This window comes from Sylvia atricapilla, chromosome 18 (genome assembly GCF_009819655.1).
Source record: "Sylvia atricapilla isolate bSylAtr1 chromosome 18, bSylAtr1.pri, whole genome shotgun sequence".
Lineage (NCBI taxonomy): Eukaryota > Metazoa > Chordata > Aves > Passeriformes > Sylviidae > Sylvia > Sylvia atricapilla.
The window spans coordinates 719,036-736,386 of record NC_089157.1 but is presented as its reverse complement, the minus strand read 5'-3'; the positions used below and the strand labels follow the sequence as shown (position 1 = coordinate 736,386).

Here is a 17,351-nt window from a genome sequence, read left to right as displayed (position 1 = left end):
GGGCTGGGAGGTTTGGCGGTCCCTGCTCCGAGGGGGAGCTGTTGGCAGCCAGGAGCAGCGCCGGGAGCAGCAGCGCCCCAAACCCCGTGGGGCAGGTGGGGAAAGCAGCTGGGCACCAACACAGCCACAGGAAACAAAGTTCACATCCTGCTTTCCTCCAGCCCCAGCCCGGGAATCCAGAGGAGCCACTCCCATGGTTTTTCTGTCTGGTTTCCCGGAATTTGATCGCCCACACCAGCGCTGTATGCAGAGCCAGAGCAGGCCCTGCAGAGGGTCAGGTGCAGGCAGAGGGCAGAGGAGGCTGCTTTAGCTCCGGGGATTATGGAAGCGGTGCTCAGGTCCCCGATTCCCCTGTGAAACCTCCCCGGCTCCCGGCCCTGGTGACCTGCCCTACTCCGGCTCTCCCTGCTCAGGGATGCTGCGATGGACCCTGCACAAGAAATCCAGCAAAACCCCAGCACCAGCTGTGTCCTGGTCAGGATCCTGGTCAAGGAGCTGGAAAGGGTGAGTGCCACCTGAGAGAGGGGACTGTCACCTCAGGGCAGTGCCAGCTCAGAGAGAGGGCTGTCACCTCGGGCAGTGCCAGCCAGAGAGAGGGCTGTCACCTCGGGGCAGTGCCACCTCAGGGAGGGCAGTGCCAGCTCAGAGACGCGCCCTGGGTGCAGGGCTGGCCCCTCTATGCCGGGAGCTGGTGAAGCAGAGGGATGAACTCAATTCCACCCCAAGCAGGTCTTTTAGGGTTTTTTAGGGTTTTGGGGCCTGGCTGGGCACTGGGGCTGGTGCCCTGCGGGACACCAGGTCTGGTCCATCTCCCTTTGTTCCCAAAGGGACAGTGAGCCCACAGGAGCCCCCAGGCTGCTCCCTGCACACCAGCCCAGCCCTCACACTGCTGAACCCTCTCAGCCACCCCAAACCCCCCCCCCCCATCCTCTGTGGCCTCAGTAGGGCGGAAATTCCTCCCCCACATCTTTCCACCCCACCCAACCCCGTGCCCTGCCCTGGAGCCATCGGTGGAGACCTGTGGCGGGTTTGGTTTCCTTCACCATCACCTTCGGGTCTGGCCCCAGCCCTCAGCAGCCTCTGCATCCTGCTGTGGCCTGCCCGTGGGCTGGGGATGTGCCGGCAGCGCCTTTGCTTTCTCCTGAGCCTGCCTCAGTTTACCCCGAGCCCTCGTTCCCTCCTGCTCCTCTCATCCCGGAGCTGAGCCCCCACCCTTGTCCCCTGTCCAGAAACCCCTCTGGACCATTTTCTCTGCATCTTTGCTATTTCTCCTTTGACCCAGGAGCCTGGAGCAGCCCTGGCGAGCCTGTCACTTCCCCCGTGTCCCTGCCGAGCCTGTCACCTCCCCAAGGACCCCCCCGTGTCCCTGCCGAGCCTGTCACCTCCCCAGGACTCCCCCATGTCCCCCCCAGGCTATGCAAGCCCAGCCCAGGTCCCTGTGCACACAGGCAGCACTGATCCCAATCCCAATCCCATACACCCAGCATTGATCCTAATCCCATACACCCAGCACTGATCCCAATCCACACACCCAGCACTGATCCCAATCCCACACACCCAGCACTGATCCCAATCCCAATCCCAATCCCAATCCCACACAGCCAGCACTGATCCCAGTCCCCACACACCCAGCACAGGCCGCAGCAGCTCCGGGGTGATTTGCAGGCTCTCCCTCGTGTTGTGGCAGTCCAGTTTCCATCAGTGCCTTGGACGGGATTTTAGCCAGCGGTTTCACAAACCCAGGCAGGAGCAGCCACGCCAGCCTCTGCTGTGGGTTCAGGGATTCTCCCTGGGCATTTGGGGGCTGTTTTCCTGTGCAGACGCCAGGCCAGTGCTCCCCTCCTGCTGTCACCACTCTGTCACTCCTCTCTTCCCTCGCCCGGGAGGGGTGTTCGCCCTCCTGCTCCCTAATCCCCTTCATCTCCCTGAAGCTCTCCGGTCACTAGGGCCTCTGTGGGTTATTTTTGCCCTCCTCAGCAGCTCTGAGCCATCAGCACCAAGCAGGGATGATCATTTAGCAATTTCACGGCCAGTTCCTGCAGGGCCGATATCCTCTCGGCGGTTCCTGCCTTTCCTTTTATTGATGTTTTCTCAGGCTCTGCTGCCAGCAGCTCGGTTAGACTGGGATCCATCAGCCCCCAGGAGAGGGGCCAGGTTTCTCTCTGCGGTGGGAATGTCTCTCCCAGGTTTATCCAGGGGCATTCCCCGTGCTGAGGCTGTTGTAGAGGCAGAGCAGAGTGCAGGAGGGGCTGCAGCATCCCCTGGATTCCCGAGGGGCTCCCTGTTCCCTCTGCTCCCACCCCACCCAACCCGGGACAGGCGTTCCCCGGGGGTTTGTGTTCCCACAGGAGTGGAAAGGAGCTCCCTCAGAAGCCTGTGCTCACCCTCCTGTGCCCCTCCCCGGGGCCATCCTGCCCACCCTAAAAGCCTGCGGAGGGATCCCAAACGCGACCCTTACCAGGTGATCCCTGTGCTCAGGGACAGAACCTGGCACACCCTGGGGGCTCGGGGCTGCTCCTGCCAGGACCTGAGTGACCTTCCGTGCCCTCTGCTCCCGCAGGCAGAAGCGAGGGGACCTCCGGCACTACTCATCCCCCTGCTGCACACGCTGATGTACACCCTGATACAGGTGAGCTGTGCCTCACACCTGCCCTGGGTCCTCCCGGGGCAGCATCCAGCGACCTCAGGGGGTCAGGGACATCAGGGGCCACAGGAGAGGCCACCTGAAGCCCCTCACTACCAGGAAACAGCCCTCTCAGCACCACCCTGAGCCGGCCCCGGGTGGCTCAGTTGTGTATTTCCCATGTGCCTGGGACACCCAGAGCCCCAGATCCTTTTGCCTAGGGCTTTCAGTGTGGGTGCTGCAGGAAACCACAACCTGGCAAAAAAAACCAAAAAAAAAGTGTCCCCAAGCTCCATGGGTACCCAAACCACCACTGGGTCTAATTCTGCTCCATGTTTTGTATTTAAATCCTCCGTGATGAATTTAAAGCATTTAAATACATGTTTTGTATTTTAAATCCGTGGTGAATTTGGTGCAGAGGAATTCGGTGCCCTCCCAGCCCCGGGGCTGTGTTGGAGGAGGTTTAGGCTCACTGCCTGTCCCCTCCCTGTCCCCCTGCAGGCTCCCTGCATCCCTGACGATCTCTGTGCCAGGGTTTATGACTTCTGCAAGAGGCTGCTGACCCTGCCCAAGCCCTTCTGCACCATCGGGCTGGACTACGCAGCAGGCTGCAGGTGGAGAGGAGAGCCCCAGGTAAGGGGTGAGGAGAGCCCCAGGTAAGGGGTCAGGAGTGCCCCAGTAAGGGGCCAGGAGAGCCCCAGTAAGGGGTCAGGAGAGCCGCAGGTAAGGGGTCAGGAGTGCCCCAGGTAAGGGGTCAGGAGCCCCAGGTAAGGGGTCAGGAGAGCCCAGGTAAGGGGCTGGGAGAGCCCCAGGTAAGGGGTCAGGAGCCCCAGGTAAGGGGTCAGGAGAGCCCCGGTAAGGGGCTGGGAGAGCCCCAGGTAAGGGGTCAGGAGAGCCCCAGGTAAGGGGTCAGGAGAGCCCCAGGTAAGGGGTCAGGAGTGCCCCAGGTAAGGGTGAGGAGCCCCAGGTAAGGGGTGAGGAGAGCCCCAGGTAAGGGGCTGGGAGAGCCCCAGGTAAGGGGCCAGGAGAGCCCCAGGTAAGGGGTCAGGAGCCCCAGGTAAGGGGTGAGGAGAGCCCCAGGTAAGGGGTCAGGAGAGCCCCAGGTAAGGGGCTGGGAGAGCCCCAGGTAAGGGGTCAGGAGAGCCCCAGGTAAGGGGTCAGGAGAGCCCCAGGTAAGGGTCAGGATGCCCCAGGTAAGGGGTGGAGCCCAGGTAAGGGTCAGGAGCCCCAGGTAAGGGGTCAGGAGTGCCCAGGTAAGGGGTCAGGAGTGCCCAGGTAAGGGGTGAGAAGAGCCCCAGGTAAGGGGGTGCCCCTGCCCATCCCAGCCTGGCACTGGGCATTTCTTATCTTTTCTTCTGTTAGAGCCAGGATTAAATGCTCAGATGTAGTCCATGTTCGGGCTCAGGTGTTTATTAATTCTTGTCTATGTCACAGTCTCACAAGCGCTGAGTTCCAGCTGATAAAGTAGAAAGTGGCTCTGTCTCTAACTCTTTCCAAGGCCTTTTAAGCACAAATTATCCAATTATGAAATGACACCTGAATTATTTTTACTTTTAACCCAATAACTCGTGGCCCTCAATGTGGACTTTTCTACCCAAAATAGCACCTCAACCCATGAAGAAGGTGCAAAGCACTCAGCCTCTGCCCTAAACCCTCCATATTGCCTTTATATGAATATTACGATATTCTAAACCCTTTAACTTTTCCACCCTGTGACATCACACACTTCTATTCAAACCCCCACACCACAATCCCAGTGCTGTCACTCGATTTTGGGAGCCTTTTCTACGGCCTCAGGTCAAATGCAGTGTTTGCCCGGGGGTCAGTGCCTGTCAGCACAGAAGGTCTGCAGTTCTCAGTGCCCAGGGTTCCAACACTCGAGGAGTGGCTGCAGAAAATCATCTCTGAAGCAGCCCCGTGGGCACTGAGGTGTCAGTGGGACTGTGGGGACAGCCCAGTGTAGAAGTGAGCCCAAGAACGTGGTTTCCTTTGTTCTCTGTGTTCTTTTCCTCTGTTCTCATCTAAGCCCTTCTCGTTAAAGCTTTCTTAATTTCTTAATTGAGCCTTTCAAGCAACCCTTTAGGGCAGAGCAAGGTGCAGACACCCGGTGAGGGGGAGGCGAAACACGAGAAACCTGGTGAGGGATTTTGGGCCGTTCTGGGGGAGTCTCAGCCCACCCCCGGCACCCGAGGACTCTCCCAGCCCTCCAAGGGGCACCTTTTATCTCCCCTGGGTTTTGGTACAGGAATGGCTCAGTGTGCAGGGAGGGGATGTCCAGCAGGGCAGGATTCCCAGGAGGATTGTCCGGGGGCAGGGGATGGAGCGTCACCCTGGGCAGGGGATGGAGCGTCACCCTGGGCAGGGGATGGAGCCTCAGCCTGGGCTGGGGATGGAGCCTCAGCCTGGGCAGGGGATGGATCCTCAGCCTGGGCAGGGGATGGATCCTCAGCCTGGGCAGGGGCAGGGAAAGCGCCTCTCTCCTGACCCGGAGACCCCTGGTGCTCCTCAGCTGCCCCCAAACACTGTCCCCACGTGGCCCTGGGGACAGAGCTCCTCCTGCTGCCTGCAGCTCCGCTCCCAAGCTCAAATTCCCTAAACAAAGGAAGGGAAACACAGGAAATCGTCCCAGAATAGAAGGGGGGTTCTTTTTCTGGAGCCTGGCTTTTGTTCTTGGCTGTTTTTAGCTCTGGCCCGATTCTTGGCTGTTTAACCTCATCTCAGTGGGTGTTCCCCGACTTGGCAGAGCCACCTGAGCCTCCGGTGCTGGGAGCAGCCCTGGTTATTCCTGCAGCCCTGGTTGTTCTGCAGCCCTCACTGCGGGTGTTTGTGCCCTTCCCAGGAACGCTGTACCACAGGACGGTGATTTCCGAGCACAGCCTGCCCAGCGCCCCCTTCCCCTACCAGGAGAGGTGAGTGCTGCCCCTGGGGAGCGGCGTGCTGCTTTCCTTTCCTGCTCTCTTGGGGAAAGCTGGCCTCTGCCAACACCCACCATTAGTCCTGGCTGGAGCAGACAGCACGGGCCTGAACCACGGCGGGGACACGGCTGGGTGACAGCCAGCACCTCCCTGAACTCTGCACTGCGAGGGCACATTCCTCCTGAGCCCAAAATTATTTTGGGAGGGAAGGAGCTGTCACTAGAGGACACGAAAGGAACCACACTCACCCAGCAGGATGTGAGATGAGAAAAGAAGGACTTTATTTTTGGGGCTCAGGGTTTGACCAGTGGCTGGGGAACGAGGTTAACTGCCCTTTGACCCCACTGGTCAAGCCAGAAGTCCATCCCAGAGAGGAATACAAAACCAATATGCTTTGTTTATGTTACAAATGTGATAAACTGCAGTAGGAACAAGAAACAGTCAGAAGGCTGAAAAATCAAGGTGACAGGGAGCTGCCCCTGGGGGGGGAGACGGGATGGGGAAGGGGAATATCAACAGCAACGATGGAAAAAGCGAGATGTGAGCCGCTCCTGCCAGCCCTGATGTGGGTGAGGTGAATCTGTATCTTTTCCCCCCAGGATTTTCATCTTTGCTGACCCGGAGCTGCTGCCCGAGGCCATCTGCCAGGCTCTGCTCAGTGACACCGAGGCGGCCCGGCTGGCCCAGAGCCCCGGCGGCTGCATGAGCTGCGTGGTCACCCACGCCCTGCAGGCGGCCCTGGGTGACTCCTGCGACATCCACAGCCTCAGGGCCCGACTCCAGGTACTGCAGCAGCTGCTCCGGGGCTTTCCCAGCGCTCCTGCTCTGGCTGGACGCCTGGAGAAGCAAAAGGTGGTTTGGGAAGTGGAGAAACAGCCCCCGGGTCCTCAGTGCTGGTCTCCAGCCCCAGGGCTGGGCTGGGGTTGGGCTCAAACCCCCTTCAGTGCTACAGCAGGGCCAGAGTTTGGGACCTTGAGTCTCGAGTGTCGCTTTAGCCCAGCAGAGCTGAAACAGAGCCTCTGTTATCTCCTGAGAGCCCCTGGGTGCTGCAGGAACCTCTCAGGGGAAGGCTTCCAGCCGTTTTCTCCAGAACCGCCTGGAAGGAGCTGTGGGGCCACAAACTCCTGGCTCAGAAACTTTGCAGAGGCTCTGGGTGATTTCCTCTCCCGGGACACCTCTGTGTGCCTGCTGTGCCCATCCCCAAGGGTCACCCCGAGTGCCAGCCCTGCTGAGGACGGCCCTAGGGACACGGTGCCCATCAGAGGCACAAGGAGCTTTAGGCAGCCAGCATCTCTCGCGGGGACAAAAGCACGTCTTCGTGCTCCGTGGAAGCAATTTTTGCAGGGCTCGTTTGCTCTTTCTGCCCCGCCCTCTGCCCTGCCCGTGGCCCGTTCGCGGTTTGGAGGTGCTCACAGCCGCTGTCCCCACAGGCGCTGTCCCCGCGGGACGTGGAGCGCTGCTTCCAGCAGGTGGTGGCGGCCCTGGAGGGCGCGGCGGGCTCGGAGCGGGGCCAGCTCACGGCGCGGCTGGAGAGCATCTACCGCGGCCTCCTGGGCTCCGTGCCCGCAGGTGAGCCCCAGGAGGGCACCGCCAGCCCACAGGGAGCCCTGCTGTCCCCGCGCTGTCCCCTGCCATCCCCTGCAGCAGCAGGAGCAGCCCGCGGTGACCCCGCCGGCAGTAGGGAGAGCTGGCGGGCAGATTTGTCACGGAGCAAAGGGACAGTGGGGAATTCCTGCTGCTGGTTCAGCCTGGCACTGGGGAGGCTTTAAGGTCCTTTCGTGCCCAGATATTCTCTGCTGTGCTGAATGGTGGCACCGCCACTCCCTGCCGCCTCCTGCCACCTCCTGCCACCCTCCTGCCGTCCCTGCCAGGCTCTGTCCCAGCCCGGTGCCGCTGGAGCTGCACAATCTGTAACAAAATCCCAGTCCTTCACTTGTGCCCACACAGATCTGGAGTAGCCAGGGGAAGTGGGGTCATGGTTCCTCCCCTGGCTACTCCCTGTGCCCCAACCCCCTCGCCAGAAGGTTGGAGTGTCCCAGGGAAGGATCTGGGGAGGTGCAGCCCGTGGTGCCGGGAGGGGCATGGGACCGTCACCCTTGGGGCGGTGAGTGGTCAGTTGTCCCGCCATTGTCACGGAGCTCTCCGGGGTTAAAGAGCCGCTGCCGGGGAGATCAGAGGGTTCAGATCCCCACGAGCATTGCGGGCCCAGGGCTAGAGGAACGTTTATTTACTCTGCAATCCCTCTGCTGGCTGCAAAGCGAGGTCCTTCACTCCTGGCCGTGCCTCAGTTTCCCCGTTTCCATTCCTCCCTCCCACCAGTGGCGTGGACACCCGGTGATGGCTCGGTCTGGAGGGGCAGAGGCCTCCCAGCCTCACATCTGGCCAGGAGCTGTGGGGTGGGGGAGCCCCAGGGCTGCCTCAGCTGTGCCAGCACTGGGGGTCCGTGCCCCTGTGTGGGGAAATGCTCCCAGGAGCTCCAAGGATCCTCCTTTCCCCAGGGAATGCGGCCCGGGAAGGGCTGCAGGGCACCCCTCTGCCCAACCCCAACATCAGCTTCCACCTGTGGACGGAGGATGAGCAGCTCTGTGAGTGCCGCGGGGCTGCGGGAGCTGGGCGGGTCCTGACCCGAATGGATCACTTAGCCCCGACCCTGGGGCAGGGAATTTGGGAGCCGTTGTCCCCAGGCCAGGCCGGTGGGGATTTGTGCTGACTGCTCTCCTCCGCGGGGGCAGCTCGGGGGGGTTGGGGTGAAGGAGGAGCTGGGGCTGCAGCAGGATGTGCCCCAGACTTGGCGGTGGGTGGCCCCGGAGCCCCAAGGGCTGGATGGAAGCCCTGAGCAGCCCCACGGCAGGGGATGGCACCGGGTCATCTCCCGGGGTCCGTTCTAACCCCGAGCAGTTTTGGGATTCTGGGACTGGAGCGGCAATCCCAGAGCTCTGGGCTCTCGTCCGTGGGGAATGGGGCGGAGGGACTGACCTGTCACTAGAGGACACCAAAAGGACACTCCCTTGTCAAGGTGAGAAGCGAGAAAAAGAAACAGCTTTATTTGAAATTCTGGCTTATATAGTCTTTGGAATTTGATCAGGGATTGGGGGACGAGGTTAACACCTTTCTGACCCCACTGGTCAACCCAGAAGTTTATCAATTTGTCCTTGCCCCTGGAAGGAACGTGTTATTTACAAAAGATCAGGTTTGTTACAAGAGCGAGAACTCCAGTACCAGAATGTAAAAACGTCAGGAGGCTGAAAACTCGAAGCGCCAGCTGAGTGCCCTGGGAGCCGCTGGCAGAGGCCTCAGCTCTGCCCTTTCCCCGGGAGGAGGGGAGCCGGGGCTGAGCCCTGCTCAGGCCGCTCCGTGCCCGCAGGGAAGGAGCTGGCGCTGTTCCTGCGCCCGCTGTCGCAGAGCTGCGAGCCCGAGAGCCTGGGGCAGGAGCCGGACGGCGCCGCCGAGGTGCAGGACATCCTCGGGGACTGTGACTGCTGCGGCCAGAGCCGCTTCTCCGTGCTGTCCACCGACAGCGGCATCGAGCGGGACCTGCCCTGCGCAGGCGAGCCCTGCGCCGCTGACCCCGAGCGCTCCCGGCTCCACAGGAAGGGCGGCATCAAGAAAAGAGCCGTCCCCGCTGGACGGCGTGGCCTTGCTGCAGGCTGTCCCCCGCGGGAAGGGCCCGGGAAGGCGCCCAGGGCGTCGGGAGCGGCCCCGGAGCCGCCGGGCCCGCTGCAGAGGCTGCACACCGCCCGCGTGGTGCTGCTGGGGGACGATCGCGTCCTGGGCCGCCTGGCACAAGCCTTCCACTCCCTCAGGTACGCGGCCTCCGGGGACAGCGGCACAGCTTTGCCCTCGGGGCTCCGGGCGGGCTGGGCTCAGCCTTCCCCGTTCGGCTCCCGGACACCCCCGGCTGTCCCCGGCTGCTCCCCCGGCCCGGGTGACACGCACAGAGTCCTGCCCTCTGTCCGTGGGCTCCCTTCGATGAACAGCCATCGCGCGGGGTGTTTTCCCCGTGCCAAAGGGAAAAACTCTGCGGGGAAGCTGTTTCCCGGCTGGCTGTCCCCAGGGGGTGACAGCGTGGGCAGCCCGGGGAGCGGAGCTGTGGCTGCACAGGGACACCAGACCCTGCCGAAAACCTCTCTGAGGCTCCCCATTGCTCGATTCGGGAGCCCGGGGCACGTCCAGGGAAAGGAGGCGGCGAGGGCGGAGCGGCCGCGGGTCCCGGCGCTGCCCCTGGGGACGTGTCCTTTGTCATTGCAGGAAACGGGAGGCCCGGCGGGTGTTCCTGACGGCCAGGCTGGACCTGCAGTTCTACCACATCCCCGTGCTGCCGGGACAGCCCTCGGTGAGCGCCCTTGGGGGAGTCCGGATCCCGCCCATCCCTGCCCTGCTCCCGCAGCAGGGAGGCAGACACGGAGCTGCTGGGCTCGGTCTGGAGTCCAGTGTGCTCCAGGCTCAGCTGCAGCAGGATCCGAGAGGTTTAGCCGGGGGCCGCTGCCTTTCCCACCTCCCCGGGGCCGAGGGGCAGCGGCTGCTGCTCTTTGCGGGCTTTGCCTCCTTGGCCCGGCTTTAGGCTGTGAGTCCTTACTTGTGGTTTGTGGCAGGAGCATCCCTTCCCCTCAGGCAGCCGCGAGGCACAGGCAAATAAACAATTGCATTTAGGATAGTTTAAGCTGGCCCAGAGCTGGCTGCGACCAACATTGGGCTGTTAAAAAATCAGCGTTCCCGCTTTTCGGTCCTCACGGGAGTTTTGTGCTTGAGCACGCACTGCTAAAGGAGTTTGCCAGTCTCTGGGATGGATGGAGCTGAGATGGAGCTGGGATGGAGAATGTCCCAGGTCTGATGTGTGTGAGCCCCTGTTCCTCCTCAGCTGCAGGAAGCTTCCCAGAAGTGTCAGCCGGGCCCCACAGAGCTGGATTTAGGCTGGGAGTGGCTCAGAGGGGTTCTCCAGGACTTCCCTTCACGTTTTGCTCGACCCAAGGCCGGGAAAAGCAAACTGAAGCAGTGACTGTGAGCTGTGTTTGCCCCGCAGGAGCAGGCTGGCCCCGAGGAGCTGTGTGAGGTGGCCGGGTACCTGGGCAGGGCTGACCCCTGGTACGGAGCAACATCAACACCCTGTGTCACATCATCCCCAAGCTGGCCACCATGGTACGGGGAAAACCTCTTCCCATTTCCCAAAAACGCTGCAGCCACCCCGGGAGGGATCTGTGCCCTGCAGGGCTCTCCATCCCCAGACCGATTGTCCCCTACAAACCCTCCCAGGGCTCTCCTCCCCAGATTTTCCCCGACAACACCCTCCCCAGGGCTCTCCATCCCCAGATTTCCCCTACAAACCCTCCCCAGGGCTCTCCATCCCCAGATTTTCCCCCTACAAACCCTCCCCAGGGCTCTCCATCCCCAGATTTTCCCCTACAACCCTCCCCAGGGCTCTCCATCCCCATATTTTCCCCTACAACGCACCCCAGGCTCTGCCAGGAGTTGCCCGTGTCTGGCGCTGCCCCAGCCCACAAAAGCCATTTGCTGTGATGGGGTTTTTGGTTTCTTTTTTGACCAAGGGGACAGGAAATGGCAGATTTCAAGAAAGAAACCTGTTGCTGAAGTCCCCCAGCTCTCATTTCCTGCAGTTTGAGCCACCACTGGCAGCCCACGCAGAAAGGGCTCCTGCACTGTAGGACACGAAAGAGCCACACTCACCCGCAGGTTGAGAAGTGAGAGAGAAAGAGGAAGTTTATTAGGATTTGGGGGTTTTTTATAGGGTTTGGAATTTGTTCAGGGATTGGGGGGACGAGAGGAACACCTCTCTGACCCCAGTGGCCAACTCAGAAGCCCATCAATTTGTCCTTCCCCCAGGAAGGAATGTGTATTTCCAAAATATCACTCCTTATTTATGTCATGTGTGTGAGAAAGCTCCAGTCCAAGAATGAAAAACATCAGAAGGCTGAAAAGTCAGGGGGACAGGCTCCCACCGCCCTGTGAGAGGCCAGAGCACAGCCCACCCCTCACCCTGCGCCCAGCCAGGTTGGCACAGGCTCCGTGGCAGGTTTTGGGAAGGGCTGACCCAGGCTTGGCTTTGTCCCCAGCCGCGTCACCCAGCCGGGCCCTGGTGACCGACCTGTTCCTCACAGACGTCATCGCCTACTACGCCCGCATGGGCACCCAGCCCGTCGGCTTCCAGCTGCACTCGGTCAAGGTGGGTGGCACAGCTGGCACAGCCCCGGGCCTCCAGTGACCCACAGGGGCCAGGCAGAGCTGGGCACAGCCAGTGGGCTCCGGGGGCTTCCTGCAGATCCGAGCCTGGATCCCCTGGATTCCCCCAGCCTGTCCCTGGATTCCCCAGCCTCTCCCTGGGTCCCCATTTCCCCCTGGATTCCCCTGGATCCCCATTCCCACCCTGGATCCCCTGGATGCCCCCAGCCCATCCCTGGATTCTCCCAGCCTGTCCCTGGATCACTGGATCCCCCCCAGCCCACCCCCACATGCCCCTGGATCCCCCAGCCCTGGGGCTGAGCTCAGCTGGAGCCCGTGATCCTGGCCAGGGCCATTCCCTGATCTCAGCTCAGCAAAGGGAGCCTCGATGCTCCCCCCGGGGTCACAGAATTCCTCTCTGCTGGGTTGGGGTGCTCAGGGGCCCTCCCTGGTGCCTCCTCCTGCTCTCCGATGCTGGGAGCAAAGGGCTTTGCTGAGCAGCTTGGCCCGAAGCTCGCTGTACCTGCAGGGCCCTTGCAGGGTTCCTGCAGTTGATTGATTTCCTGCCAGCTCTGCTCCCAACCGGTATCAGAGCCAGGCCTTGGCCTTTGAGAGGGGAGCAAAGAAGGGCTAAATTGGGGGCGTGCAGCACCGACCCTGCCCTCCCTGCTCCTCTGGCAGCCCCTGCACAGCTCGGCTCTGCACAGAGCTCCTTTCATCTGCCCACAGCCGCCTTGGTGCCTCCTGCAGCACAGTCTGCATGAGCAAACTGCAGGAGGCTTGCACAGAGCTTTGGGAAGTCCTGGTGGAGCATCCCCAGGAATTATTTCACTATAACTCACAGCCTGTCAGTCCTCAAAGCACCCGGGCCTCTGTTAGTGGCTGGGCAGTTTGATTTTCTGGTGAAATTTCCTTCCACTCCTTTCTCCTCCAAGGTGAAAGCCGGCACTGGGAGCGTGGGTGGCTGAGGCAGTGGGGGAGCAGCTGGCTGACGGTTTGGTTTTCGGCCCAGAGCCCCGTGAGCTGCTCTCCTGTTCCCAGGCTGTGAGGCTGTCAGGGCTGCCCCTGGTTCCCCTCCTGGCTCAGGACCCTCCTGTTCCCCCTGGCTGCAGGGAGCTCCCTCGGGGTGAGCCAAACCCCACAGGGGTGAGCTGAAGCCCACAGGGGTGAGCCAAGCCCCAGAGGTGGGAGCTGAACCCCACAGGGGTGAGCTGAAGCCCCCAGGAGCAGCCTGTGGGGCCAGGAGTGTCTGGGGCAGCCTCTCCAGGACCTGCTCTTCACCTCTTGCCCAGTACAAGGCCATGAAAGGAAAATAATCCCCAGGGGCTGGAGTGATCTGGTGATTAGGTGGGATCAGAGAGAAACCGGTGTCCCCTGGAGCTCCACAGTGTCTCAGCGGGGCCCGGGGAGGTGGGTGGGGGCTGCCTCATCTCTGAGGGCACAGGGACATCCAGTGGCAGGGGACACTTGGGACAACACACCACTGCCCGTGCTCGACCAGCCTGGTCCCCGCGGCTTCTGGCAAGGTCAGCCTCACTGCTGGAGCTCAGGAGCGGAGCCAGGGCAGTTCCCCCCATCCCATGGGAACCCCCAGGGCCGTGACAACGGTCCCGGCTCCCCTGGGATGTTCTGGAGAAGCTGCCCATGGGACAGGCCTCGGGTGGCACCGCAGGGGACAGAGGAGACAAATTCAGGGACGTTCCCTCAGGGCTGTTCCCTCAGGGCTGTTCTCTCTTCCAGGTCCTGTTCCAGGACCCAGCACAGGACCCAGCTGAGGACGTGTTCCTCACGGAGCTGCTGGCCCAGTGCAGGAGAGCCCGTCCCACAAAGGTGTGTGTGTGTCCCCAGAGGTGTGTGTGTGTCCCCACAGGTGTGTGTCCCCCCACAGAGGTGTGTGTGTCCCCAGAGGTGTGTGTGTGTCCCCACAGAGGTGTGGTGTGTCCCCACAGAGGTGTGTGTGTCCCCACAGAGGTGTGTGTGTCCCCACAGTGTGTGTGTCCCACAGAGGTGTGTGTCCCCACAGAGGTGTGTGTGTCCCCACAGGTGTGTGTGTCCCCACAGAGGTGTGTGTGTCCCCAGAGGTGGTGTGTGTCCCCACAGGTGTGTGTGTGTCCCCACAGAGGTGTGTGTGTCCCCAGGTGTGTGTGTGTCCCCACAGAGGTGTGTGTGTCCCCAGAGGTGTGTGTGTGTCCCCACAGGTGTGTGTGTGTCCCACAGAGGTGTGTGTGTCCCCACAGGTGAGCGTGTCCCCAGAGGTGTGTCCCCAGCCTGGACACAGCTCCTGCCCTCCCCAGCCCACCCCTCAGCCTGCAGAGCTCCAGGCCACGGGCCATATTCCTTGTTTATGGCCAGACTTCTCTCTCAAGGCCTCCATGTCCCCCCGGGCCCAGGAGGTGGGGCTCAGGGGGAGCCCTGGTGGCCCTGGGCTCTGCCAGGGTTTGCAGTCTGTGCATTTGGTGGCCCCTGGGTGCTCAGGAGTGGGACCAGAGCCCTGATTTCCTTGTGGAGACAAGCTGGGCTTCACAGCCAGAGCTATTTCCTGTCACAAATCCAGTTCCTCGAGTTGCCAGGGATGGAACCAGAGTGCCTGAGGACTGGACTGTTCCACAGTCCCATCCAGCTCCCTCCATCAGTGAACCCTGGGTGTCCAGTCCAGTGGATATCTGTCACTGAGGTGGGCACAGAGCCTGCAGTGGGTCTGTCCCTCTGGCACAGAGCCTCAGCTCCAACGGCAGGGACAGAAGGGACAAGGTGGGACAGAAGGACAAGGTGGACACAAGGGACGCAAGGCCCCTGTGTGACCCCGGTGGCTCAGCCATGGGGTATCCCTCTCTGCTGAGCACAGACTGTGGGAATGAGGGGAATCCATCCCTCCCTGTTCCCTCCTCGCAGAGCTCTGAGCACGGCCAAGAGGAAAGGCACCCTGGATGGCCGCGGCAATCGACCTCACTGTCACCTACAGGAGGGTGAGTGGGGTTCCCTGCACCCCAAATCTCCTCTCCCAGGTACCCAGCAGAGCACAGATCTCCTGAAAGGAGACTGAGCCACCCTCTCCTCTGGAACTGCTCTCCAGGCAAGGACCCAGAGAGGCTGTGGTGAACCTGTTGGCTCACCCTGTGCTTGTCACAAGCTGACCCGTGCCCAGCCCTGCCAGGGGCACTGACAGGACCCCTGCCCTTGCCCGCAGGTTGTGCTCAGTGACCGGCAGAAGGATGCTGACCCTGTCCCTGCGCTCCACGGGGCTGCTGATGAAAGCCATCCCTGCTGAGGAGGCTCCAGGTGGGTTCCTCCTGCTTTGCTGAGGTTTCTGGTGCTCCCTGGAGCAAACGTGGCCACAGTCCCCGGTGCCTGCTGTCTGGGCACTGGGGTGGAAACAGTGACAGGAATGTTGGTGTCCCCACGCTCTGGGTGGGGGTTTCTCAGGAATGACGTGTCTGAGGCTCAGACAGGATTTAAGCCTCTTCCCTCTGCTCCAGCCTGCCTTTCACCTGGCCCTTAGCACAGGCTCTGAGCTTCCTACCCTGAGCATGACCCCACACAGTGGAGCCTACTGGAGCCCTGTGTGTCCACAGTCAGTGCCCCTAAAGGTGGGGCATGCCCCCGAGGGCTGGGCTGAGGTTGGGCCATGGCCCCCAGACCGACCCTGAGCTTCTGTCACAGGCCTGGACTGTCTGAGTGTGACCATCACTGAAATCATCAGGATCAACCACCTGGCAGGGCGGTCCGTTCTCAGTGAGTACCCGTGAGATGCTCAGGGCCAGGATCCCTCACAGCAGCAGGGAAAGGGGACAACCCGCGGGGAGGAGGAGCCTTTGGGGCCACCCTGAAGGCTGTCTCAGCAGCCCCTGAATGCCTGGGCTGCTGCTGGGGTTACTCTGGGACCACAGGACCCCAGTGGAGGAATAAATCTTGGCCCCATTTGGGTGCAGGGCAGGGCCTGCAGTTCTGCCATCAGCTCCATCGGCTCCACGCCTTCAGCCTCAGTGGCAGGGAGCCCTCAGCAGGCTCTCCCTCCTCTCCCCATCCAGGCTGTGGCAAACAGGTTCAGAACACGGAGTATCAAGGTCAGGAGCCCGGAGCAGAGACCCTTCACAGTCCGGCTGGACAAGGACAGCAGGAGAACCTACAGCGATGTGATCGGGTGAGAACGCAGGGCTCCAGGCTCTGCACGTCTGCCTCCTGTCTCCCAGGGAGCCCTGATCCTCCTCCAGGACAAAATCCCCATCCCGGGCACACGGGGGCTCCCCCACATTTGTGTTTTCGGGTGATGGTGTGAGGAATTAAAATGGTCCCTTACGCAAAAGGTGCTGCCATTGAGGAAACCAGGCACCTCCAGGGACAAACAGAGCTTAGAAACTCCTGAACTGTGAATTGGATCACAATGCTGATGCTCCCTGCACTAACTGCATCCCTCACCGGGGGGCCTCCAGCAGCTGCAGGTGGGGCAGAGGGCCCAGCCCTGTGGAATGGCCGGGGTCCATGTGCCTGGAGCAGCCGCAGGGATTTGGGCTGCGCTGATGGTTCAAGGCCCAGCCGACACAAACTGAATCCCTGACTCACACTGAGCCAGGCTCGGGCCCTTGGGTTTGTGTCCAGCCCTGACACACAGCAGCACATTTCTGCAGTCAAACCCAGCTGGGGAAAGCATGAAAGCAGCTGCAGCTGGCAGTGGGAGAGGCCTCCCCCAGCAGGCAGCGCAGGGAGCTGGGGTTTGCTGGGAGACGACATGTGAACATGCAGGAAATATGTTCTCTTGCAGCCTGGAGGTGTCTCCCTGCCTCGAGCCCAGCTACTGCCTGCAGAAGGCCAGGACCATGAAATTCAGCCCTGACGAAGCAGAAGACGTGGGGCTCATGAAGTACCTGCCCAAGTGTCTGCTGCTGCCCATCAACACCTTCGCGGGAGTGGTGCAGTGAAGGAAACGGGACGAGGTGCTGTGAGTTATGGCCTGGGGTCAGCACAGAGGACACGGGAAAAGAAAGCACACTAAAGGCCACCAGCGGTGACTTTAAACGGCAGTGGTGTGGAGAGCTGCCCAGCAGAGCTGGGCGGGCTCAGAGGGCACAGCCATGCCCTGAGGGTGACAGTGTGACAATGGCTGACCTGCTGGTGACAGTGTGACAGCCCTGCCAGGGGCACAGCTGTGCTGCAGGACTGAGCTTTCCCCTTTTGCACAAGTCAGGGAGAAGTTTGGAGCTCCTCCGTTCAGGAAGATCCATGGCAGGTGGTGCTGTTGTGGCCAGTGGCTCTGCACTCCTTTGCCTGTTCGAGGCCTCACTGTGGGGTTTGTACACACAAAGAAAATGCTCAGAAAGCCCCAAGGCTTTGAGCTGGGCTGGAGCGTGGGCTGCGTGTCCAGAGTTTGTTCTGTACAGCTGTAAATGATGTAGATGGACGATAAATTATTTGTATACGTGTCAGGAGTGACTTGGACCAGAGGGTGCAGTCCTTTCAATGCCAACTGAGAGAAATTAAGACAAACCCAAGCTGAAACTGCCAGTTGGTTGTTGTTGTGTGTTTGCACGTGGCTGGAGGGCGGATGCCCAGGAGTTCCACCTGAACATGAGGTTCAGTTTCCTCGCTGTGCAGTGCCCTGAGCAGATTGTGCAGACAGGGGGTGGAGCGGTCCCTATGGGACA

At 61.3% G+C, this 17,351-nt stretch overlaps 1 protein-coding gene across 1 annotated transcript; it reads left to right on the top strand.

Moving 5' to 3' along the window:
* Window positions 1-423: 423 nt before the first annotated feature.
* Window positions 424-16,628, top strand: PIK3R6 (phosphoinositide-3-kinase regulatory subunit 6). Its single transcript, XM_066332433.1, has 18 exons — window positions 424-504; window positions 2,561-2,629; window positions 3,125-3,256; window positions 5,345-5,532; window positions 6,138-6,321; window positions 6,969-7,107; window positions 8,037-8,123; window positions 8,903-9,341; window positions 9,787-9,871; window positions 10,559-10,620; window positions 11,151-11,194; window positions 11,607-11,716; window positions 13,453-13,542; window positions 14,428-14,534; window positions 14,900-14,991; window positions 15,373-15,454; window positions 15,755-15,853; window positions 16,472-16,628. The coding sequence occupies exons 1-18, from the start codon at window positions 424-426 to the stop codon at window positions 16,626-16,628; spliced, it is 2,247 nt and encodes a 748-aa protein (XP_066188530.1).
* Window positions 16,629-17,351: the final 723 nt, after the last annotated feature.